Source organism: Ranitomeya variabilis, chromosome 2 (genome assembly GCF_051348905.1).
Source record: "Ranitomeya variabilis isolate aRanVar5 chromosome 2, aRanVar5.hap1, whole genome shotgun sequence".
In the NCBI taxonomy this organism is placed as follows: domain Eukaryota; kingdom Metazoa; phylum Chordata; class Amphibia; order Anura; family Dendrobatidae; genus Ranitomeya; species Ranitomeya variabilis.
Genome location: NC_135233.1, coordinates 227,380,224 through 227,399,678, shown reverse-complemented (window position 1 = coordinate 227,399,678; position 19,455 = coordinate 227,380,224). Strand labels below are relative to the sequence as shown.

Here is a 19,455-nt window from a genome sequence, read left to right as displayed (position 1 = left end):
TTCTGTTTCCATACCTCGACGACATCCTCATCAAGGCTCCGTCCTTTTCTCAGGCCCACGAAAGCCTGTCCATCGTCCTCGACACCCTAGTCCGTTTCGGGTGGCTGGTCAACCGGAAGAAGTCCTGCCTTATTCCTTCTCAGCGCATCATCTTTCTGGGCATGCTCTTCGACTCTTGTCAGACCAAAGTCTTTCTTCCCGAAGAAAAGAGATCCATCCTTCGTCGGGATATACGCTTGCTCCAGGGCCCTCGGTCTCCCTCCTTCCGATCGGCCATGAAGGTTTTGGGGAGGATGGTAGCAACATTGGAAGCGATTCCCTTCGCCCAATTTCACTCGCGGCCTCTTCAGCAAGCCATCCTGTCTCAGTGGAACAGGTCTGTCTTCTCCCTGGACCGCCCAATCCGACTCTCTCCCCGGGTCAAACGGTCTCTCAACTGGTGGCTCACGTCACCTCTCCTCTCCCAGGGCAGGTCCTTCCTTCCAGTTCACTGGCAAGTGGTGACGACGGATGCCAGCCTGCTTGGCTGGGGTGCGGTGTTTCGCCACCTGACTGTACAAGGCCGCTGGTCGGCGCAGGAGTCAACCTTGCCGATCAATGTCCTCGAGATCCGGGCCATTTTTCTGTCCCTTCGTCACTGGGAAAGGATTCTCAGGGGCCTTCCAATCCGAATCCAGACGGACAATGCCACAGTGGTGGCATATGTCAACCATCAAGGGGGGACTCGGAGCACCTTGGCCGAGGTATCCAAGATTCTCCTCTGGGCAGAGGCAACGGTTCCGGTGATATCCGCGGTGCATATCCCCGGCGTGGACAATTGGGCCGCCGACTTCCTCAGCTGCGAGGGCCTCGCGGCAGGGGAATGGTCCTTGCATCCGGAGGTCTTCCTTCAGATTTGTCAGCAATGGGGGACTCCGGAGGTGGACCTCACGGCGTCTCGAATGAACAGGAAGGTTCTGCAGTTCGTCTCCAGGTCTCGCGATCCTCTTGCAGTGGGCTTCGACGCTCTGGCCATTCCTTGGTCACAGTTCGTGCTGCCCTACCTGTTCCCACCTCTTCCATTACTTCCCAAACTGTTGAAATAGATCAAAGCGGAAGGGGTGCCGGTCATTCTGATCGCCCCGGATTGGCCCAGGAGAGCTTGGTTCACGGAGCTCGTCAATCTTCTCGCGGACGCTCCTTTGCGCCTTCCACATGCCCGATCTGCTGTCTCAGGGTCCGATCTGCCACCCGAATTCTCCGTCGCTCAGTTTAACAGCATGACTGTTAAGACCGCAGTTCTAAGAGCGTCCGGCCTTTCGGACCGGGTGATTCATACCATGATTCAGGCTCGAAAGCCTTCGTTTTCCAGGATCTACTAATGTACCTGGAAGGCTTACTTCCGTTGGTGCGAGTCCAACCGCGTTTCACCTTTGTCCTTTTCCCTGCCTTCCATCTTAGCCTTCCTTCAGGCAGGACTGGATTCGGGCCTTGCTCTGAGTTCCCTCAAGGGCCAGGTCTCTGCGCTTTCCATCCTTTTTCAGAAGACTTTAGCTTCCCGACCACAGGTTAAGACCTTCCTTCAAGGAGTAGCCCACGCTGTCCCTCCGTACAGGGCCTCTGTGGATTCATGGGATTTAAACCTGGTACTGGACGTTCTGAGGGTTTCCCCCTTTGAGCCTCTCAGGGAGGTCCCCCTGTCATTTCTATCTTGGAAGGTGGCCTTTCTTGTGGCTATCACTTCTATCCGCCGCGTTTCTGAGTTGGCGGCCCTGTCTTGCCGTCCTCCGTTCTTGGTCATCCACCAGGACAAGGTGGTCCTCAGGCCTCCGCCTTCTTTTCTTCCTAAGGTGGTTTCCACCTTCTACCTTAACGAGGACAACATTCTACCTTCCTTTTGTCCAGCTCTGACTCATCCTCTGGAGCGATTGTTGAACAAGCTGGACCTCGTCAGGGCTGTGAAGATCTGCCTGGATAGAACGTCCACTTTCCGGAAGACGGATTCTCTTTTCGTAATTTCTGATGGCTCGCGCAGAGGCCAACCGGCTTCTAAGGCGACTATTGCTCGCTGGATCAGAACGGCTATTCTGGAGGCTTACCGGGTCAAGAACAGAGTGCCCCCTCCTGGGATCAAAGCTCACTCTACCCGGGCAGTCGGCGCCTCCTGGGCGGTGCACCACAGGGCTTCTGCCCTACAGCTTTGCAAAGCGGCAACCTGGTCTTCCATCCACACGTTTGCCAAATTTTACAAGGTCCATACCTACGCTTCGGCGGACGCCAGCCTATGCAGAAGGATCTTGCAGGCAGTAGTGGTGAGTCCTCTGACCTGATGGAAGTCCGTTTTTCCCACCCCAGGGACTGCTCTGGGACGTCCCATGGTTCCTGTGTCCCCCAATGAGAGGCGATAAAGAAAACAGGATTTTTGGTTGCTTACCGTAAAATCTGTTTCTTGGAGCCTCCATTGGGGGACACGGCTCCCTCCCAATGTTTCTCAGTTTCTGTTGTTTTATGTTCTATGACTGTTCTCACGTTTACAGTTCTCAAGTTTGTGGTTATGGTTTTCAACCTTGTTATTTATCTCCTACTGCTTTCTCACTAACTGAAGAGTATAATGCCAGTCGGTGGGGTGTACACTGCAGAGGAGGAGCTAACTTTTTTATTTGCATAGTGTCAGCCTCCTAGTGGCAGCAGCATACGCCCCATGGTTCCTGTGTCCCCCAATGGAGGCTCCAAGAAACAGATTTTACGGTAAGCAACCAAAAATCCTGTTTTTGTTTTTTTTTGTCATCTAGGTAAATCTGCGGTGCTACAAAGGGAGATTGCGACCAAGATAAAGCAGCAGCTCTCTCTTCCCTGGTTGCCGTCATCTTGCAGAACTGCAGCTGCAAAACGTTCTCAGGTAAGTTTTTCTTCAAGATGCTTTAGAAGAAAGGGGTATAGGATGCACTGGTGGGTCTGATATCGGGGGCCGGTGTATGTAGCGGACTCCGTAGCTGACCGGTCTTCACGTCCTGGTTGATCCATCTCTCAAAGCAGTGACCAGAGCTTGCCCTGATTGTTGCTGCTGTTTAACCCTTTAAATGTTTGTGAATGTCTGACAGGGACTATAAAGTGTGCAGTTTCTGGTGCAATACAGTTGGAATTTGTTTCCTTTTTTTTTCCAAATCCAGCACATTATACGGTGAATTCAATGGTTTAATTGCGATACAGGAAAGAAATATATCTTGGTACCGTGTTGTCCAGTAGATGGAAAAATATTTAGAATTGAGTCCTCAGTGACTGATACCTTTTAATGGCTAACTGAAAAGATGGTAATAAATTGCAAGCTTTCGAGACTACATACGTCTCTTCATCAGGCAAAGACTAAAACTAATTCTGAAGAATCACATATTTATGCACAACATAGTATAGAGAAAAAAAAACCAGGTGACATGAAGCAGAATTACCATGGGTGATAAACAGTTACGTCCATAAATATTGGGCCAATTCTTAGATAAGGATTGTTTTATTGTCCTGTGATTAGGGTCTGGTTCTGTTGTGATCTGTTGTGATGGCCCCACATGGTCTGATGGGCAAGTTCATTAGTTGATGTAAAAAGACCTAAATCCGTGTGACACATTCATTCCTGCATTTAGAGTGTCAAAGGTCGTCATCAGTTTATATTCCCAGACTCTCCTGTCTTTCTGCGATTTGAAGTTACCCTTTAATACAAGTAATTTCATGTCCATAATGCTATGATTTGGGAGACAGAAATGTATTGCCACAGGTATATCCATTCTTTTTTCTCTTTATTGTATGGCGGTGAGAGTTCATCCTTGTTCTCAGTTTCTGCCCTGTCTCCCCCACATACAGACCTCCAGTTGGACATTTAGTACAAATGATTAGGTACACCACATTAGAAGTGACGCAGCTGAAAGTACCTGGTATCTTGTAGTCCTGATGTGAGTTGGGAATCTTTATCTTGTCCGTGGTCATTATAAATGGACAGGTTTTACATTTTTTGCTGGTTGCAAGGATAGGTACCTGCAGCTGTTGGAGAAGACAGGGAGCTCTTGACAATGATGCTTCTTAGATTTGGGGGCTGCCTAAAACACAGTAGTGGGAGGTCTGGAAAAATGGATTGTAATCGGGCATCTTTTTGCAGTAAAGGTTGTAATTTCCGTGCAGCTCCCCTTAGCACCTCCAGATTTGGATTGTAGGTAACTACTAGAGGCACCCGGTTATTTTCTTCTTTAGCTTTGTAATGTAGCAGGTGATTCCTTGATATTCTGGTGGCTCTTGTGATCTGATTTTCATCAGACTATATGAAGGAGGCAAACAGACAACTTATGGACACACGCTACTACAAAAAATTGGAGTCGGATCCTACACAGGATTATTACAAGGAACTAAACAAGTTGGTATCTTGTCTGCCCGACGAATCCATAAGAGCCAATGACCTTATACCGGAAAGTCCAAGAACAGGGACATTCTACATGCTTCCCAAAATCCACAAATCTGGAAACCCAGGAAGACCAATTATTTCATGTGTGGGCACCCTTACTGAGCAGGTATCTGGATGGGTAGAGGGTATTCTTAAACCCCTGGTAAAAGATACACCCAGCTTCATTCAGGACACAACCGACCTATTGAATAAACTATCAGCAATAGGTCCTCTACCAGAAGGAACCATCCTGGCCACCATGGATGTGGAATCTTTGTACTCCAATATCCCACACCAGGATGGATTAAATGCCTGCCAATTCTTCCTGGAAAACACAGGGACTGATGCAAATTCTGTGGTGAAACTTATAAAATTCATCCTCACCCACAATTACTTTGAGTTTGACAAGAAGATCTATCTACAGGAGACTGGCACAGCAATGGGAAGTAAAATGGCCCCACAGTATGCAAATCTTTTCATGGCCAAGCTTGAAAGCGACTTTTTGTCCTCATGTCCCATCAGGCCTCTGGCCTACTACCGCTACATTGATGACATTTTAATCATCTGGACGGAGTCTGAACAACAGCTAAAGACATTCCATGAACATTTTAATCAATTTCATCCCACCATCAACTTGACACTCAACTACTCCTGCACTGAAATTAACTTTTTGGACACCATCATTAAGCTGCAGAACAATAAAATAGAGACATCCCTGTATCAGAAGCCAATCGACCATCCAACATACCTTAAATGGGACAGTTTCCATCCAAAACACATAAAAAACTCCATTGTCTACAGCCAAGCCATCAGATACAATCGTATCTGTTCCAACCCAATGGATAGGGATGAACACCTTGGTCGCCTCAGAAAGACCTTTTTGAATCAGGGCTACCATCCAAGAACAATTGAAAATCAGATCACAAGAGCCACCAAAATATCAAGGAATCACCTGCTACATTACAAAACTAAAGACGAAAATAACCGGGTGCCTCTAGTAGTCACCTACAATCCAAATCTGGAGGTGCTAAGGGGAGCTGCACGGAAATTACAACCTTTACTGCAAAAAGATGCCCGATTACAATCCATTTTTCCAGACCCCCCACTACTGTGTTTTAGGCAGGCCCCAAATCAAAGAAGCATCATTGTCAAGAGCTCCCTGTCCTCTCCAACAGCTGCAGGTACCTATCCTTGCAACCAGAAAAAATGTAAAACCTGTCCATTTATAATGACCACGGACAAGATAGATTCCCAACTCACATCAGGACTACAAGATACCAGGTACTTTCAGCTGCGTCACTTCTAATGTGGTGTACCTAATCATTTGTACTAAATGTCCAACTGGGGGTCTGTATGTGGGGGAGACAGGGCAGAAACTGAGAACAAGGATGAACTCACCACCATACAATAAGAGAAAAAAGAATGGATATACCTGTGGCAATACATTTCTGTCTCCCAAATCATAGCATTATGGACATGAAATTACTTGTATTAAAGGGTAACTTCAAATCGCAGAAAGACAGGAGTGTCTGGGAATATAAACTGATGACGACCTTTGACACTCTAAATGCAGGAATGAATGTGTCACGGATTTATGTCTTTTCTCCATCGCCACATTGGGGGACACAGGACCATGGGTGTAATGCTGCTGTCACTAGGAGGCTGACACTAAGCTGAGACAAAAAAAGGTTAGCTCCTCCCCTGCAGTATACACCCTCGTGCTGGCTTCCAGAGACCCAGTTCAAGCTTAGTGTCCGTAGGAGGCACACTGGAATTTTTTTCTTTAAATCCTTTCTATTTCCGGACGAAGGGGGCGACTGATTCTTTCATGTTCCGTTCTCCCCCGAACCAACAACAGGCGAGCACGGGAGTTTCACCTCTCTGTACCCTCTCCTGCGACGCGGGATGCCACTGCCTGAGCTGATTCTAGGGGCGACGGGCCCCTTCAAGGGTCCGATCTCCCCACCTCACTTTACAGACGAGCACTGAAGTATCACCTCCAGTACCCTCTTCTGCAGCCAGGCTCTATTGCCGGACATATGCCCTGCCCACCAGGTTTCACCCTCTGCTGTTCAGAGGCACCTCATCTTGTGGCGTCCGTGCAGCCCCCACTGCATCACCACTGATTATGCGGCTGATGGATGGTGGCGGACGGTTCCCTCTCCACCCCCCTTTTCAGGGGATAGTGGCTAGAGGCTCCCCAATCCCTGCACCGTCCTTATAACCCCGGGCACAGCTCACCTGGATCTGTGGGCAGCACTCCCTGGAATCGAATCTTTATCGGGGTAAGTGCCTCGGGGGGGGGGGGTCACCCGCAGCGGTCGGAGGGCTCCCTTTTAGCAGTGGTACGGGTCCCATAGCCTCCGGCGCGCAGCGGCGTCGCGCCGGGCCGAAGCCGCAAATTTAGTCCCCGGCTTCGGCCTAGCTCGGTTCTTCCGATAGGCTCCGCCCCTTTTTTCGCATCATCGGCGGCGCCGCCCCCCGGTCCTGGCGCTTCTCGCTCTCTGCGAGACTTCCTACTTTACTCTCGGTGGCCATCTTGGATCTTCTCCTGCACGCTGCAGCTTCAGATCTTCCTGCCGCAGCTTCTCCACGTGCAACGCTGCGAACTCCGACCTTCTCCAACTCCACCGCTCTTCCTCTCTTCTTGGTGGGACACAGGACCTCGGGTAAGGAGACCACGTCAGGTCCTCCCCAGCAGCGCCGCCCTCACTTTATCTTAGACCCTGCAATCTGTTACACTAGGGTACACCATGTCACAGACAAGGTCTAAAACCTCTAAATTGCATACTACCTTTTTTTCTGCGTGTACCACCTGCCAGGCTCCACTTCCTCGGCCTCAGATTTCCCCCCTCTGCTCAACCTGCGATGCCCCAAGTGCCCAGGAGCCCTCCACCGCCACCGACTCTGGTGTATCTAGTCCCCCCGCGTGGGTCGCCTCTCTGTCTCAGTCTGTGGATTTTTTAGCCAATGCTATCAAATCCATTCAGCACCCTCCTGGGGAGCGGGGCAATCCTTTTCTCGGATTAAGAGATCCCTCCGTAGCAGGGGAATCGTCGGCCAGCAGGGGCCGCTCTCTCCACAAAGAGGCACGGGCATCCAGAAAACGGATCCGTTCTACCTCTCCTGAACACTCCCCACGCCACTCAGCTTCTGGCGGCTCCGCCTCTCGCTCACCCTCGTTAGGGGGTCGTAGCGTTCACGACTCTGAATATGAGTCTGATGTATCCTTAGACCCGGATGCTCCTGAGTTTAGATCTACAGTTGACTCCCTCATTGAGGCTGTCAATCACGCCCTTAAAGTGGACGATAACCCTAATCCTGCTCCGGAACATTCAGTTTCCTTTACTAGAAACAAGCGTTCCCATAAAACGTTCGCCTCTCACCCAGATTTTCTGGATATTGTCAAGCGACACAGGGAGTGCCCGGATAAGCGTTTCACAGGCAAAAAGACCCTGGAATCGAAATATCCTTTTCCCGCAGATCTGGTTAAAGACTGGACGGAATCCCCTTTGGTAGATCCTCCGGTTTCGCGCCTAGCGTCCAAAACTCTTTTGTCCGTTCCTAATGGCGCCTCAATTAAAAATCCCACAGAGCGCCAGCTAGATTCCCTAGCTCGCTCAGTGTACGAAGCCTCAGGATCTTCCTTTTCTCCTTCCTTTGCCGCGGCTTGGGTGGCCAAGGCAATGGTTTCCTGGGCAGATGCCCTAGCAAAATCTGTTCACGATCAGGATCTTCCCTCTGAGATGGCGGACCTCGCCAGACAAATTGCCATGGCCGGTGATTACGTAATGTACGCTTCTCTCGATGCAGCAGACTGTGCAGCATCGGCAGCTTCTAATGCCATCACCATCAGAAGGGCTATTTGGCTCAGAGAGTGGCGCGCAGATTCCTCCTCAAAAAAGTCGCTCATTTCTCTCCCTTTTCAGAGTGGGCGTCTTTTTGGAGAAAAACTAGACCAGCTTATCTCCGACGCTACAGGGGGAAAGAGCAAGTTCCTTCCCCAACAGAGGCCCAAGACTGCTTTCCAGCGTCAACCATATTTTCGCTTTCGGCCCTTTCGTAGCAGTCCAGCCTGGTCCAATCCTGCCGCCCCTTCCAGATTGGACCGATCCACTCGCTCAGACAGAGACGTTCGTCCCTCTTTTAGGCCAAACCCGTCCTGGCGAGGAAAGCCTAGGCAGCCCAGAACCAGAGGGTCCAGGCCTGCCAGATTCCCTTCACAATGACTCGCGAACTTGTCCAGGCGACACCTCCAAGGTAGGCGGACGCCTACTTCTTTTTCAGCAAGTCTGGCTCTCCGTCATACACGACGAATGGGTCAGGGATCTGGTGTCGTCTGGCTACAAAATAGAGTTCTCCGCCTCCCCCCCCCCCCCCCCAGCTCGGTTTTTTCCCTCTCGCCTCCCCAGTTCGGGCGCCCAGTCTCGCGCACTTCTTTGCGCCATTCATTCCCTCCGCCAGTGCGGGGTCATTGTTCCGGTTCCGGAACACGACCGGTTCAGAGGTTTTTACTCAAATCTCTTCGTCGTGCCAAAAAAGGACGGGACAGTGCGTCCCATTTTAGACCTGAAGCTCCTGAACAAGTGCGTAAAGGTACGGCACTTCAGGATGGAATCTCTCCGGTCGGTCATCGCCTCAATGGAGAGGGGGGAATTCCTGGCATCAATAGATATCAAGGATGCCTATCTCCATATTCCAATATTCCCGCCTCATCAAAGGTTCCTCCGTTTTGCCATCCTGGACGACCATTTCCAATTCACAGCTTTACCCTTCGGTCTTGCCACGGCGCCCAGGGTTTTCACGAAGGTGATGGCGGCCGTCATGGCAATTCTTCACTCTCGTGGAGTGGTCGTGTTGCCTTACTTAGACGACCTCCTTATAAAGGGTCCATCTTTTCAGGCCTGCGAGGCAAGCGTCCAGATTACCTTGGATTCGCTTTCGCGCCTGGGTTGGTTGATCAACTGGGAGAAGTCCTCCCCCGTTCCTGCCCGTCGGATCTCCTTTTTGGGAATGATCCTGGACACCTCAAGGGGTCTGGTCTTACTCCCTCGGTCCAAGGCCCGAGAGCTTCAACTTGGAGTTCGGACGCTCTGCCATCCTCATCCCCGTACCATTCGCTTCGCCATGAGGATCCTGGGCAAAATGGTAGCCGTGATGGAAGCGGTCCCTTTCGCCCAACTCCATCTTCGCCCCTTGCAACGGGCTCTATTGGACAACTGGGACAGGAGTCCCTTATCACTCGACCGTCCATGTCCTTTATCTCTGCGGACCAGACAAGCCCTGTTATGGTGGACCCTGGGTCCCTCTCTCCTCCAGGGGAAATCCTTTCTCCCGATCCGATGGTTTGTGGTAACCACCGATGCCAGTCTTCTCGGCTGGGGTGTGGTGTTTCTTCACCACTCTGCCCAGGGTCGCTGGACTCTTCGGGAGTCGAGGCTCCCTATAAACATTCTGGAGATTCGGGCAATCAGGCTCGCCCTGATTCGTTTTCACCCCCTGCTCGCGGGTCACCCGATCCGAATCCAATCGGACAATGTCACAGCGGTGGCTTACATAAACCACCAGGGGGTTACCCGCAGCAGGGCGGCGATGCAGGAAGTCTCACATATCCTTCGTTGGGCCGAAGCCAACCATTCCACCATTTCCGCGGTGCACATTCCAGGCGTCGAAAACTGGGCCGCGGACTTTCTAAGCCGTCAGGGCCTTGCCTCGGGGGAGTGGGAACTTCATCCGGAGGTGTTTCGGCAGATCTGCCTTCGCTGGGGGACCCCGGATGTGGATCTGATGGCATCCAGGTTGAACGCCAAGGTTCTCAATTTCATTGCACGTTCCCGGGACCCCCTTGCCATCGGAGTGGACGCGCTGATATCCCCGTGGCATCCGTTCCGACTACCTTATGTGTTTCCTCCTCTTCCCTTACTGCCGAAGGTAATCCGGAAGATCAAGACGGAGGGGGTTCCGGTCATCCTGGTCGCGCCGGATTGGCCTCGTCGCGCTTGGTACGCGGAGCTCGTTCAGCTCGTAGCCGACGTTCCCTGGCGCTTACCAGACCGCCCAGATCTTCTTCTTCAGGGGCCGATCTGCCACCAGAACTCAGGGGCCCTACGTTTAACGGCGTGGCTGTTGAAACCTGGATTCTAACTCGAGCCGGTTTCTCTCAGCAGGTCATTCCCACCTTGTTAAGCGCTCGCAAGTCGTCTTCTGCTTCTATCTATCATCGCACCTGGAAAACTTTCTTCTCGTGGTGCAGGCTCCGAGGTCGCCCTCCGCTCGTATTCTCTATTCCTGGCATTTTGGATTTTCTTTAGTCCGGTTTGGACTCCGGCTTGGCTCTGAGTTCCCTCAAAGGTCAGATTTCAGCGTTATCTGTGTTATTCCAACGTAGGATCGCTGCCAACCTTCAAGTTAAAACTTTCATTCAGGGGGTCTCACATGTCGTACCCCCCTACAGAATGCCGTTGGAGACCTGGGATCTCAACTTGGTTCTGGGGGTTCTTCAGGAACCTCCTTTTGAGCCTCTTCAGGACATCCCGCTTACAGTCCTATCCTGGAAAGTTGCCTTCCTTGTGGCCGTAACGTCTATCAGACGGGTCTCAGAATTGGCCGCTTTATCCTGCCGAGCTCCTTTTCTTGCTTTCCACCAGGACAAGGTAGTCCTTCGCCCATCTCCGGATTTTCTCCCTAAGGTGGTGTCCTCTTTTCACCTTAACGAGGACATCATTCTTCCCTCTTTTTGTCCGCAGCCAAAACACAGGGTTGAAAAAGCCCTTCATACTCTGGACATCGTACGGGCCCTTCGGAGGTACATTTCCAGAACGGCTCCTTTCAGAAAATCAGACTCCCTTTTCGTTCTCCCGGAGGGTCACAGAAAGGGTTTGGCTGCGTCTAAAGCCACGATAGCCAGATGGATTCGTTCGGCTATCCAAGAATCCTATCAAGTCAGGGGCAGACCTATCCCGGCGGGGATTAGAGCCCACTCCACTCGGTCGATGGGTGCTTCCTGGGCCATTCGGCACCAGGCTACGGCGGAGCAGGTTTGCAAGGCCGCAACGTGGTCCAGCCTGCATACCTTCACAAGGCACTACAATGTCCACATCCATTCTTCTGCGGACGCGGCTTTTGGCAGACGTGTTCTACAAGCAGCCGTCGCACATTTGTAAGTCAGATGGTACACGGAGTTGTTGGGTTGTATTGTTTCCCACCCAGGGACTGCTTTTGGACGTCCCATGGTCCTGTGTCCCCCAATGTGGCGATGGAGAAATAGGGATTTTTGTGTGTACTCACCGTAAAATCCTTTTCTCCGAGCCACTCATTGGGGGACACAGCACCCACCCTGTTAGCCTGTTCGGCTCTTTACCGTTTTTCAGTTTTATTACTTTCTTTGACATGTTGTACTCTACTGTTTCTTGGTACTTTGTTGTTATTCTCCTACTGCTTTTGCACTGAACTGGGTCTCTGGAAGCCAGCATGAGGGTGTATACTGCAGGGGAGGAGCTAACCTTTTTTTGTCTCAGCTTAGTGTCAGCCTCCTAGTGACAGCAGCATTACACCCATGGTCCTGTGTCCCCCAATGAGTGGCTCGGAGAAAAGGATTTTACGGTGAGTACACACAAAAATCCCTATTTTACATCAACTAATGAACTTGCCCATCAGACCATGTGGGGCCATCACAACAGAACCAGACCCTAATCACAGGACAATAAAACAATCCTTATCTAAGAATTGGCCCAATATTTATGGACGTAACTGTTTATCACCCATGGTAATTCTGCTTCATGTCACCTGGCTTATCCATGGTTTTTTTTTCCCCTCTTTTTTTTTTTTTTTTTCTCTCTATACTATGTTGTGCATAATATCACTGCACAAAAACCCAGACTCATAGTATAAGGTGGCCAGGATAATATCCAGGCCCCTCAAAACCTACTCCCAATGAGCTATATCGAATACAGGAGATCAAACCGGAGCATATAGCAAATAAATATAATCTTTATTAGAAAATGTTTAAAAACCAACACACTAAAAAACACCAAAGAAAACACCAGGAAACCCGGAAAAGATTACAATAATATAGGTATGAAGTTATTGACAATCAATAACACAGTGTAACCTTATTACCATTGATTAATACAGATAAGAGGGATCCGTGGTACCCACACCTCCACAGGACAGAACCAAATTGACAAGCCCACCTATGTGTGTAATGACTACAGGTAACGCCAATATGGCTGTACTACTACAAATCAGTTAATGCCTTAAAATGGCGCTGAAGTAGAAAACTCCGCGCCCCCCCATTACCCCATTTCTTATTGCCCCATCCCCTGATATGTTGGAGTTGAGCTGCCATAAAGTAAACCCATGCGTTTGCAACCACCAGACCACCATCACTTTTGTCTCTGTGCAATGCTTCCAGTCTAATTCTTGCACTTTGCTTGCCCAGATCAGTTTCCTGAGCAGGCGATTAATTTAAAAAAGGATATCTGCAGAATTGTGTAAGACGTATAGCAGATGAGGCATCCATATCATTGTAACTAGATTAGTGCAACCCACCACTGATAATGGGAATTGAAGGAGGACCCCGCTGAAAATTTGCAAACGCCGTTAGCAAGTGCCCCTCTTTTTTCCCCCTCTTCAAAAAACCGTTGCTGAGAAAAAATGCCCTTATTTTTGGCTTTTTCGTTCACATGCAGATTGTATTCCTTCTGCACCTCCTGCCAACTCCATAAAAACCCCACTGCTCCCGTTTAAAATGAATCGTTCCTCCATAGATCTTGGAGGAATTTCTCACCTTGGTTTTAGATCTACTAATACTCTGTATTAATACGCTCCTTTAAGCACGCCTTCATGGCATCCCACGTAATATTAAGCAAAGCTGAATTCTTGTTTTCCTTGAAACAATATTTGAGAATGGATAACACCAGATTATCATCTATGATTTGGAGCCAGAAAGAGTCCACAGCCCATAAAACCAAATATGTCATTGGTCTATGTAAACTATATAAAGACGTCACTAGAGGCGAATGATCTGATAAGACTCCAGGCAGATAAGTCACAAGATGGAGGATATAATCCAAACCCAAGACCAAATCAATGCATCATGGTGCTTCATGAGATTAGGAATAACGGGAGAACTGATGCTTTTTGGGACATTTATCACGCCATAAATCCGTCCGTAAAGCTGAGAAAAAATAGCTGCACTCACAAAAGCTAAAAACAATGAATTTAGATTATTGGAACTGCATTACTGCCGAGAAAATACGTGAATACGTGCGTGATATGTACTTATGAAATATAGAAAATGAAACTGCAATATTGCTACTGAAAAAATTGCTACAGAAAAAAATGAAGGTGCTCGGCGCAGTTCATGAGAGCCCAACAGCCAGCGACATGGCGTACCTTATTGTTGGGGACCTAACCTGATGACTCCTCTCCTGGGGTGAAAAGCCTACAACTTATAGGGCCGGAAGGATCCAGCTAAATAAAACTGCCTTAGGTGATGGGTGCAGGAGTGCTCAGATCAGGAGTAGTTTACTACAAACAGAAAAAACTGACCGACACATCCAAAGTAGTGTGAACAAGTGCAAGCTGGCAACAACCAAGTCTATAAAGCTGATGAAAAAACAGCTGCACTTTGAAATGCTAAAAACAATCAATTTAGCTCTCCTGCTGCAAGACTGCTCACGTGACCAGCCAAGCCACGACCATAAGAAAAGCTGCATTTAATCCACGTATTCAAGAGGCGTAAGCTGTATGATCCATGGGGCCATCCCATTCATATGCCACAAGGTTGTGGTGGTGGAATCGAAGGGCCCTTTTGTTTCTACACATTGCAACATATGTAATATTCCAGTTCTCATAGTAGCACTGTACATCCCTCTGCCATACTTCGGGGGAAATATGCACTTTCCCAAAGGTCCCATTTCTCACAATAGGTGACTTTAATATGTATTTACAGTACATCCATACTGGGATAAATGCTTTCATGGCATACCATAATAATATTATGGAGGTTGAGCCTATGTTAACAGACAAGTATTCACAGTTCACAGGCTGTCGTATAGGGAGCCTCCATAGTTTTTATCCAAAGTAATGTAGTGAAATTCTAGAATTGACACCTAGATTATCCTTATGAGTCCCAAAGATGGCCCCAAATCTTCCTTTTACTTAAGATATTCTGCGTTTTGTATATCCTAATAATTGGAGCATGGACTACAGATTCATGTAAAAGATGCGGAATAGGTTGGGGGCCCACCTAATGCACATGACGTTACTGGATAGGGGTGACCACCCATGTAGGACAGGTTTTTGGGATACACCTACAACAGCACCCAAAGTTGTGCTTTGGGGGGTGCTGTGGATTCTGGCCATTTGTAGGGTGCTGTTCCAAGCTCGAGAGCTGTTAGCGCTGCATTGGTTAGACCAGGCTTCCCCAACAATAGAACTGAAATCTAAAATAAATGGTATTCTTTGCCTGGAAAGAGGAACGTATATCAAAAGGAACACATGTCACAATAAAAATGATCTGACTTATTAAAAAAAAAGTGGTTCTAGGAACATACAATTCTGAGCGTCGACTAAATAATTGTGAAAAGCATTCTTCTCTCTTTTTCAGAGTTTGTGCCTGTTGCATCGTTTTCACGCGCAGCCGTTGTCTCTTGCTGGAGATTCTTCATCCAAGTCCATTCCGCCCGGTAAGAATAATAGACTTACAATGACTCTTACTATGGTCGTATGTCATTTCATGACTGTCTTGTGCTTGCAGAACGGAAGGAGTATTGGGAGCGTTACCTGCCTTCTGTCAGCACCCAGCTGCCTCACGCCTACTCTTTAGCAGCCTCGATACTTGAGAGGAACACATCCGACCTCAGTGCCGTGCAAGAGTGGGAGGCAGAGTGGAAAAGCCAAGGTCTTGCCTCTCGTTTGTCTCCGGAGGTGAGTTTGTTGGGGGAAAAAAACAAACAAAAAAACCTTCTAGGGATTTTTCAATTGGCCGACGGGAAGGTAAAGCAGCGCAGACACTTTGTACGGTACCGTTAACTTTGCTTCACTCTCACAGGAGTACCGCAGCAGGAAACGCCAGCGTTTGCAGAAACGGATACAGGATCAGCTCCACAATTTCAGCCAGCAGCTTACCGAGAATCATATTCCCGGATCATCCACACAAGATCTCGTGGACATGCTGAAAGCCTTCACTGTGGAAGGGGGAGTGGATCAGAACAAAGGCTCCAGATTCACACATGCCCAAAAGTTCACCCACCAGCAGGTATCAACCGGTCATCAGATGTGTGTATGTGTATAGATGCAATTGAAGTGGAGACTTATCCTGTGAAATGTTTAGGTATTGCAACCATTTTTCTACAAAGCCTCCTTGTTTCAGAAGCTCAAAAGTAATTGGAAAAATTAACTTTATCATAAAAAATGTTAATCATCAATAGTGACCCGGTGCCATTGGGAGTCATGTATACCTGCGCCATCACACCGCCGCCACCTTTTGTTAGAGAGGATGTGATGGATCATGAGCCGTTAGGAGCCTTCTCCATGCTTTCTTCTTGCCATCATTCTGGTACAAGTTGATCTTGATTTCATCTTTCCTGTGAATGCTTTTCCAGAACTGGGCAGCTTCTTTAGATGATTTCTGGCAAACTCTAATCTGGCCTTTCTATTTTTAAGCTGATTAATGGTTTGCACCTTGTGGTGAGCCCTCTGTATTTGCTCTACCAAGTCTTCTCTTTATGGTAGACTTGGATACTGAAACACCGACTCCCTGGGCAGTGTTCTTCACTTGGGTAGATGTTATAAAGGGGTCTTTCTTCACCATGTAAAGGATTCTGCGATCATCCACCTGTGTTGTATTCCGTGGATGTCCAGGCCTTTTCGAGTTCCCAAGCTCAGCAGTGTCCTCTATTTTTGCAGAATGTACCAAACTGTTGATCTGGCCACTCTTAACATTTCTACCATATCGCTGATAGATTTCTTTTTTATTTTCAGCGCATTGATGGTCTGTTTCTTTTCCATTGAGAGCTCCTTTGACCGCATGTTGTGGGTTCACAACAACAGCTTCCAAATTCAAATGCCACACCTGGAATTGGCTTCAGACCTTTTACTTGCTTAATTGATGATAAATTAACTGCCAAAAATGATGATAAATTAAATGGCAAAACTTTTGTCGCTGTCCAAATATCTCTGGACTTAACAGCATATATCTGTATATATGTATTATTTAGATATTTATATAATATATTTTTGCCGCATTTCATAGTTTAAAAGTTGAAAGTACACATAGGGCATAAATGGACCTAACAGAAATACAGAAACCCCATATGGCAGATGCTAATTGCCCTATATTAGAGAGAAAATTCCTTCTTGACTCTACATATGGCAATCACTCTGCTCGCACAGTAAAGAATCCATATTGTCATTGCTCACACAGTAAAGAATCCATAGTGTCACATCTCACACAGTAAAGAATCCATATTGTCACTGCTCACACAGTGTAGAAGAAATGGTGTCACTGCTTGCACAGTAAAGAATGTATTAGTCTAGTTTTTTGCACAGTAGAGAATTGTAATCTGTGGTTGTGATTGAACCTTCTTTCCCATAAATCTAAGTCAAATATATATTCTTATTAGGACAAAAAATCAGTATTTAATAAATTAATTCTGTCAAAAAGACAATTTAAAAAAATAAAATGCAGGTTCGGTCTTTACTGTTTTCCAGGACCCTCAAGTATTGACTGAACAGATGCAAAGAGCCGCTGAAAGTCTTCCTAAAAAGGACACCCAGGTATGGAGCCATATTTGGATTATCAATCACTGAATTACTAGTTAAAGGGGTCATCAATGTGCTGTTAGAGTTTAACCCTTGGGACCTCAGTAAGGTGGGCCCCTTACTGTTACCACCTGCACATTGGCTTGTCTGCTCATGTGGCTGTACGTGGTACTGTAGCTCAAGCCGATTTAGGTAAATGGTGCTAAGCTGTAGTAGGAAGCCCGGACACACATAGACATTGATGGAGCTACAGCCCCTTTATTCTGTTAATCAGTGGGGTCCCACAGGCCAAACTTATTCAGACTCTAATTCCACTCCAGGATGCAGAAGCCGAGCAACAAGAACTGTCGTCTCTGCAGCAGCAAATAGAGGATATGGAGCGGGATATCCACGGCCTATCTGAGACCACCAAGCAGCTCCGTCTCACCATCGCTCAGGTACAGACTGCTCGATCACCACGTTAAATAAATAAGATTTTCTGTAATATTTCCTTAAAGTAATAAAAACGTATATTTCAGGTGGAGGAAGAGACAGGGAAACTGCAGCAGCACTGTGATGAAAAGGAGAAAGTGGTTAAGGTGAAAAAGAGAGCCGTGGAGTTACTGCCTGATGCTGAGAATAATCTCGCCAAATTACAGGTAAAATAAATGATTATTGGCAAAAAAGTGTGGAAAAGTCCTGATATTGTCATTATTATTCACATGTCAAGATGTATCGCCCATCAGTACTGGCACTACTACCTCATCAGTGTGAACTTCTAGATGAAGCAGTAGTGTCTGGATATAAGATCATGAAGATGAGGTATTAAAGGGGTTGTCTGGTGAAAACAAGTTATCACCTTTTTGCAGGGCAGGCGATATTTTATTGATCGGTGGGGGTCAGACTGCTAGGACCCCCACGGATCGGCAGAATGGGGCGGCAGTGCGCAGGTCTGACCGAAGCTCCATTCATTCTCTGAGGCTGGTGAAAAAAGCTGAGTGCAGAGGTCAGCTGCCTCTAGGGAATGAATGGTGTGGCAGACCTGTATCCAACAAGAAGCTTCATTCTAGAAAGGGAATAACAATTCCCTATTCTGCCAACCTGTGCTGGTCAGCAGGGTATCTCCTATCGATACGTGACAACTCGTTTTCACCGGACAACCACTGGATATCAGTACATATGGATAAGATTGTAGTTCCTGGATATCAGCAAACATGGATGAGGTAGTAGTGTCCGGGTACTTACAGACATGGATGAGGCAGTAGTGTCCGGGTACTTACAGGCATGGATGAAGCAGTGGTGTCCGGGTACTTACAGGCATGGATGAAGCAGTGGTGTCCGGGTACTTACAGGCATGGATGAAGCAGTGGTGTCCGGGTACTTGCAGGCATAAAAACTGAATTTCTAACACTGGAGATAACATATGCAAATAAACCGCACATAAATAAGTGTATGTTAAAGTACATATAGGTGCATGGAACGCCTATGTAATGATATTTAACCCCTTTGTGTTGCTAATATTTCAGATAGTATAACTTATTCACACATGTGGAACTATCCCAACATTAAACAGCAGTGGTCATTCCTATGGAGGTTTTGCGGTTGTACATACAATATAAAGTGCATAGTGCATTATATCCAGCTATTGCCACCACATGACCTCTACAGCAAGAACACACCTGCCAATACGGGAACCCTCTTATTAGCCAGCATACTTATTGGCCCCATACACATATACCATATGAATAGGTGTTAGGCAAGAGATAAATATATAATATGACTGCGTTATATAACCTGAATGTGCGGTCCTGAGCCCCAACGCGCGTTTCGCGTTAGCTTCGTCCGGGGGAATGTATGTGTGGCTGCTGGAACGGGTCCTGCAAATCTCCACTACTGATATCTGAGCAATGCTGTATTACCTAAATGTTCAGATATGTAGGCACCTCTGCTTCATCCGCGTTTTGTAACATGCACTGTGTATAATATTTTAGTAATATTTAATGGCGCTGTTCATCTCTTAGTCTGTGAGTTGACCGTGTTCCTGTCTTTAACCTGACAATAGCTGAAAGGTGAGAATCTGCTAGATTATCCTCCCAGTCACTGACACTAGAAAAATAGAGCGCAATCCAAGGCTGAGACCTCAGCACACGACACCCGTAATGGTTTCCTTCCTAATGTTTTATTAGTAGCAGATTGCGGCACACAAGCCACAGATGTAGGGGCCCCTGGGCACACGGCGGGCACTGGGCACATGGCGGGCAGTGGGCGATCAGTTCTCATTTATATGCAGGTGGTTACGATTAGTA

At 47.8% G+C, this 19,455-nt stretch overlaps 1 protein-coding gene across 2 annotated transcripts in view; it reads left to right on the top strand.

Annotated features, from left to right (window-relative positions):
- Positions 1-19,455, top strand: part of CCDC22 (CCC complex scaffolding subunit CCDC22) — a 34,283-nt gene that overhangs the window by 10,694 nt on the left and 4,134 nt on the right. For both annotated transcript variants that reach the window (XM_077283864.1, XM_077283863.1), the window contains exons 4-10: positions 2,772-2,878; positions 15,015-15,093; positions 15,165-15,334; positions 15,459-15,665; positions 17,120-17,185; positions 17,491-17,607; positions 17,689-17,808. In XM_077283864.1, coding sequence (XP_077139979.1) covers positions 2,772-2,878; positions 15,015-15,093; positions 15,165-15,334; positions 15,459-15,665; positions 17,120-17,185; positions 17,491-17,607; positions 17,689-17,808 — 866 coding nt within the window. The remainder of the gene's footprint in view (positions 1-2,771; positions 2,879-15,014; positions 15,094-15,164; positions 15,335-15,458; positions 15,666-17,119; positions 17,186-17,490; positions 17,608-17,688; positions 17,809-19,455) is intronic.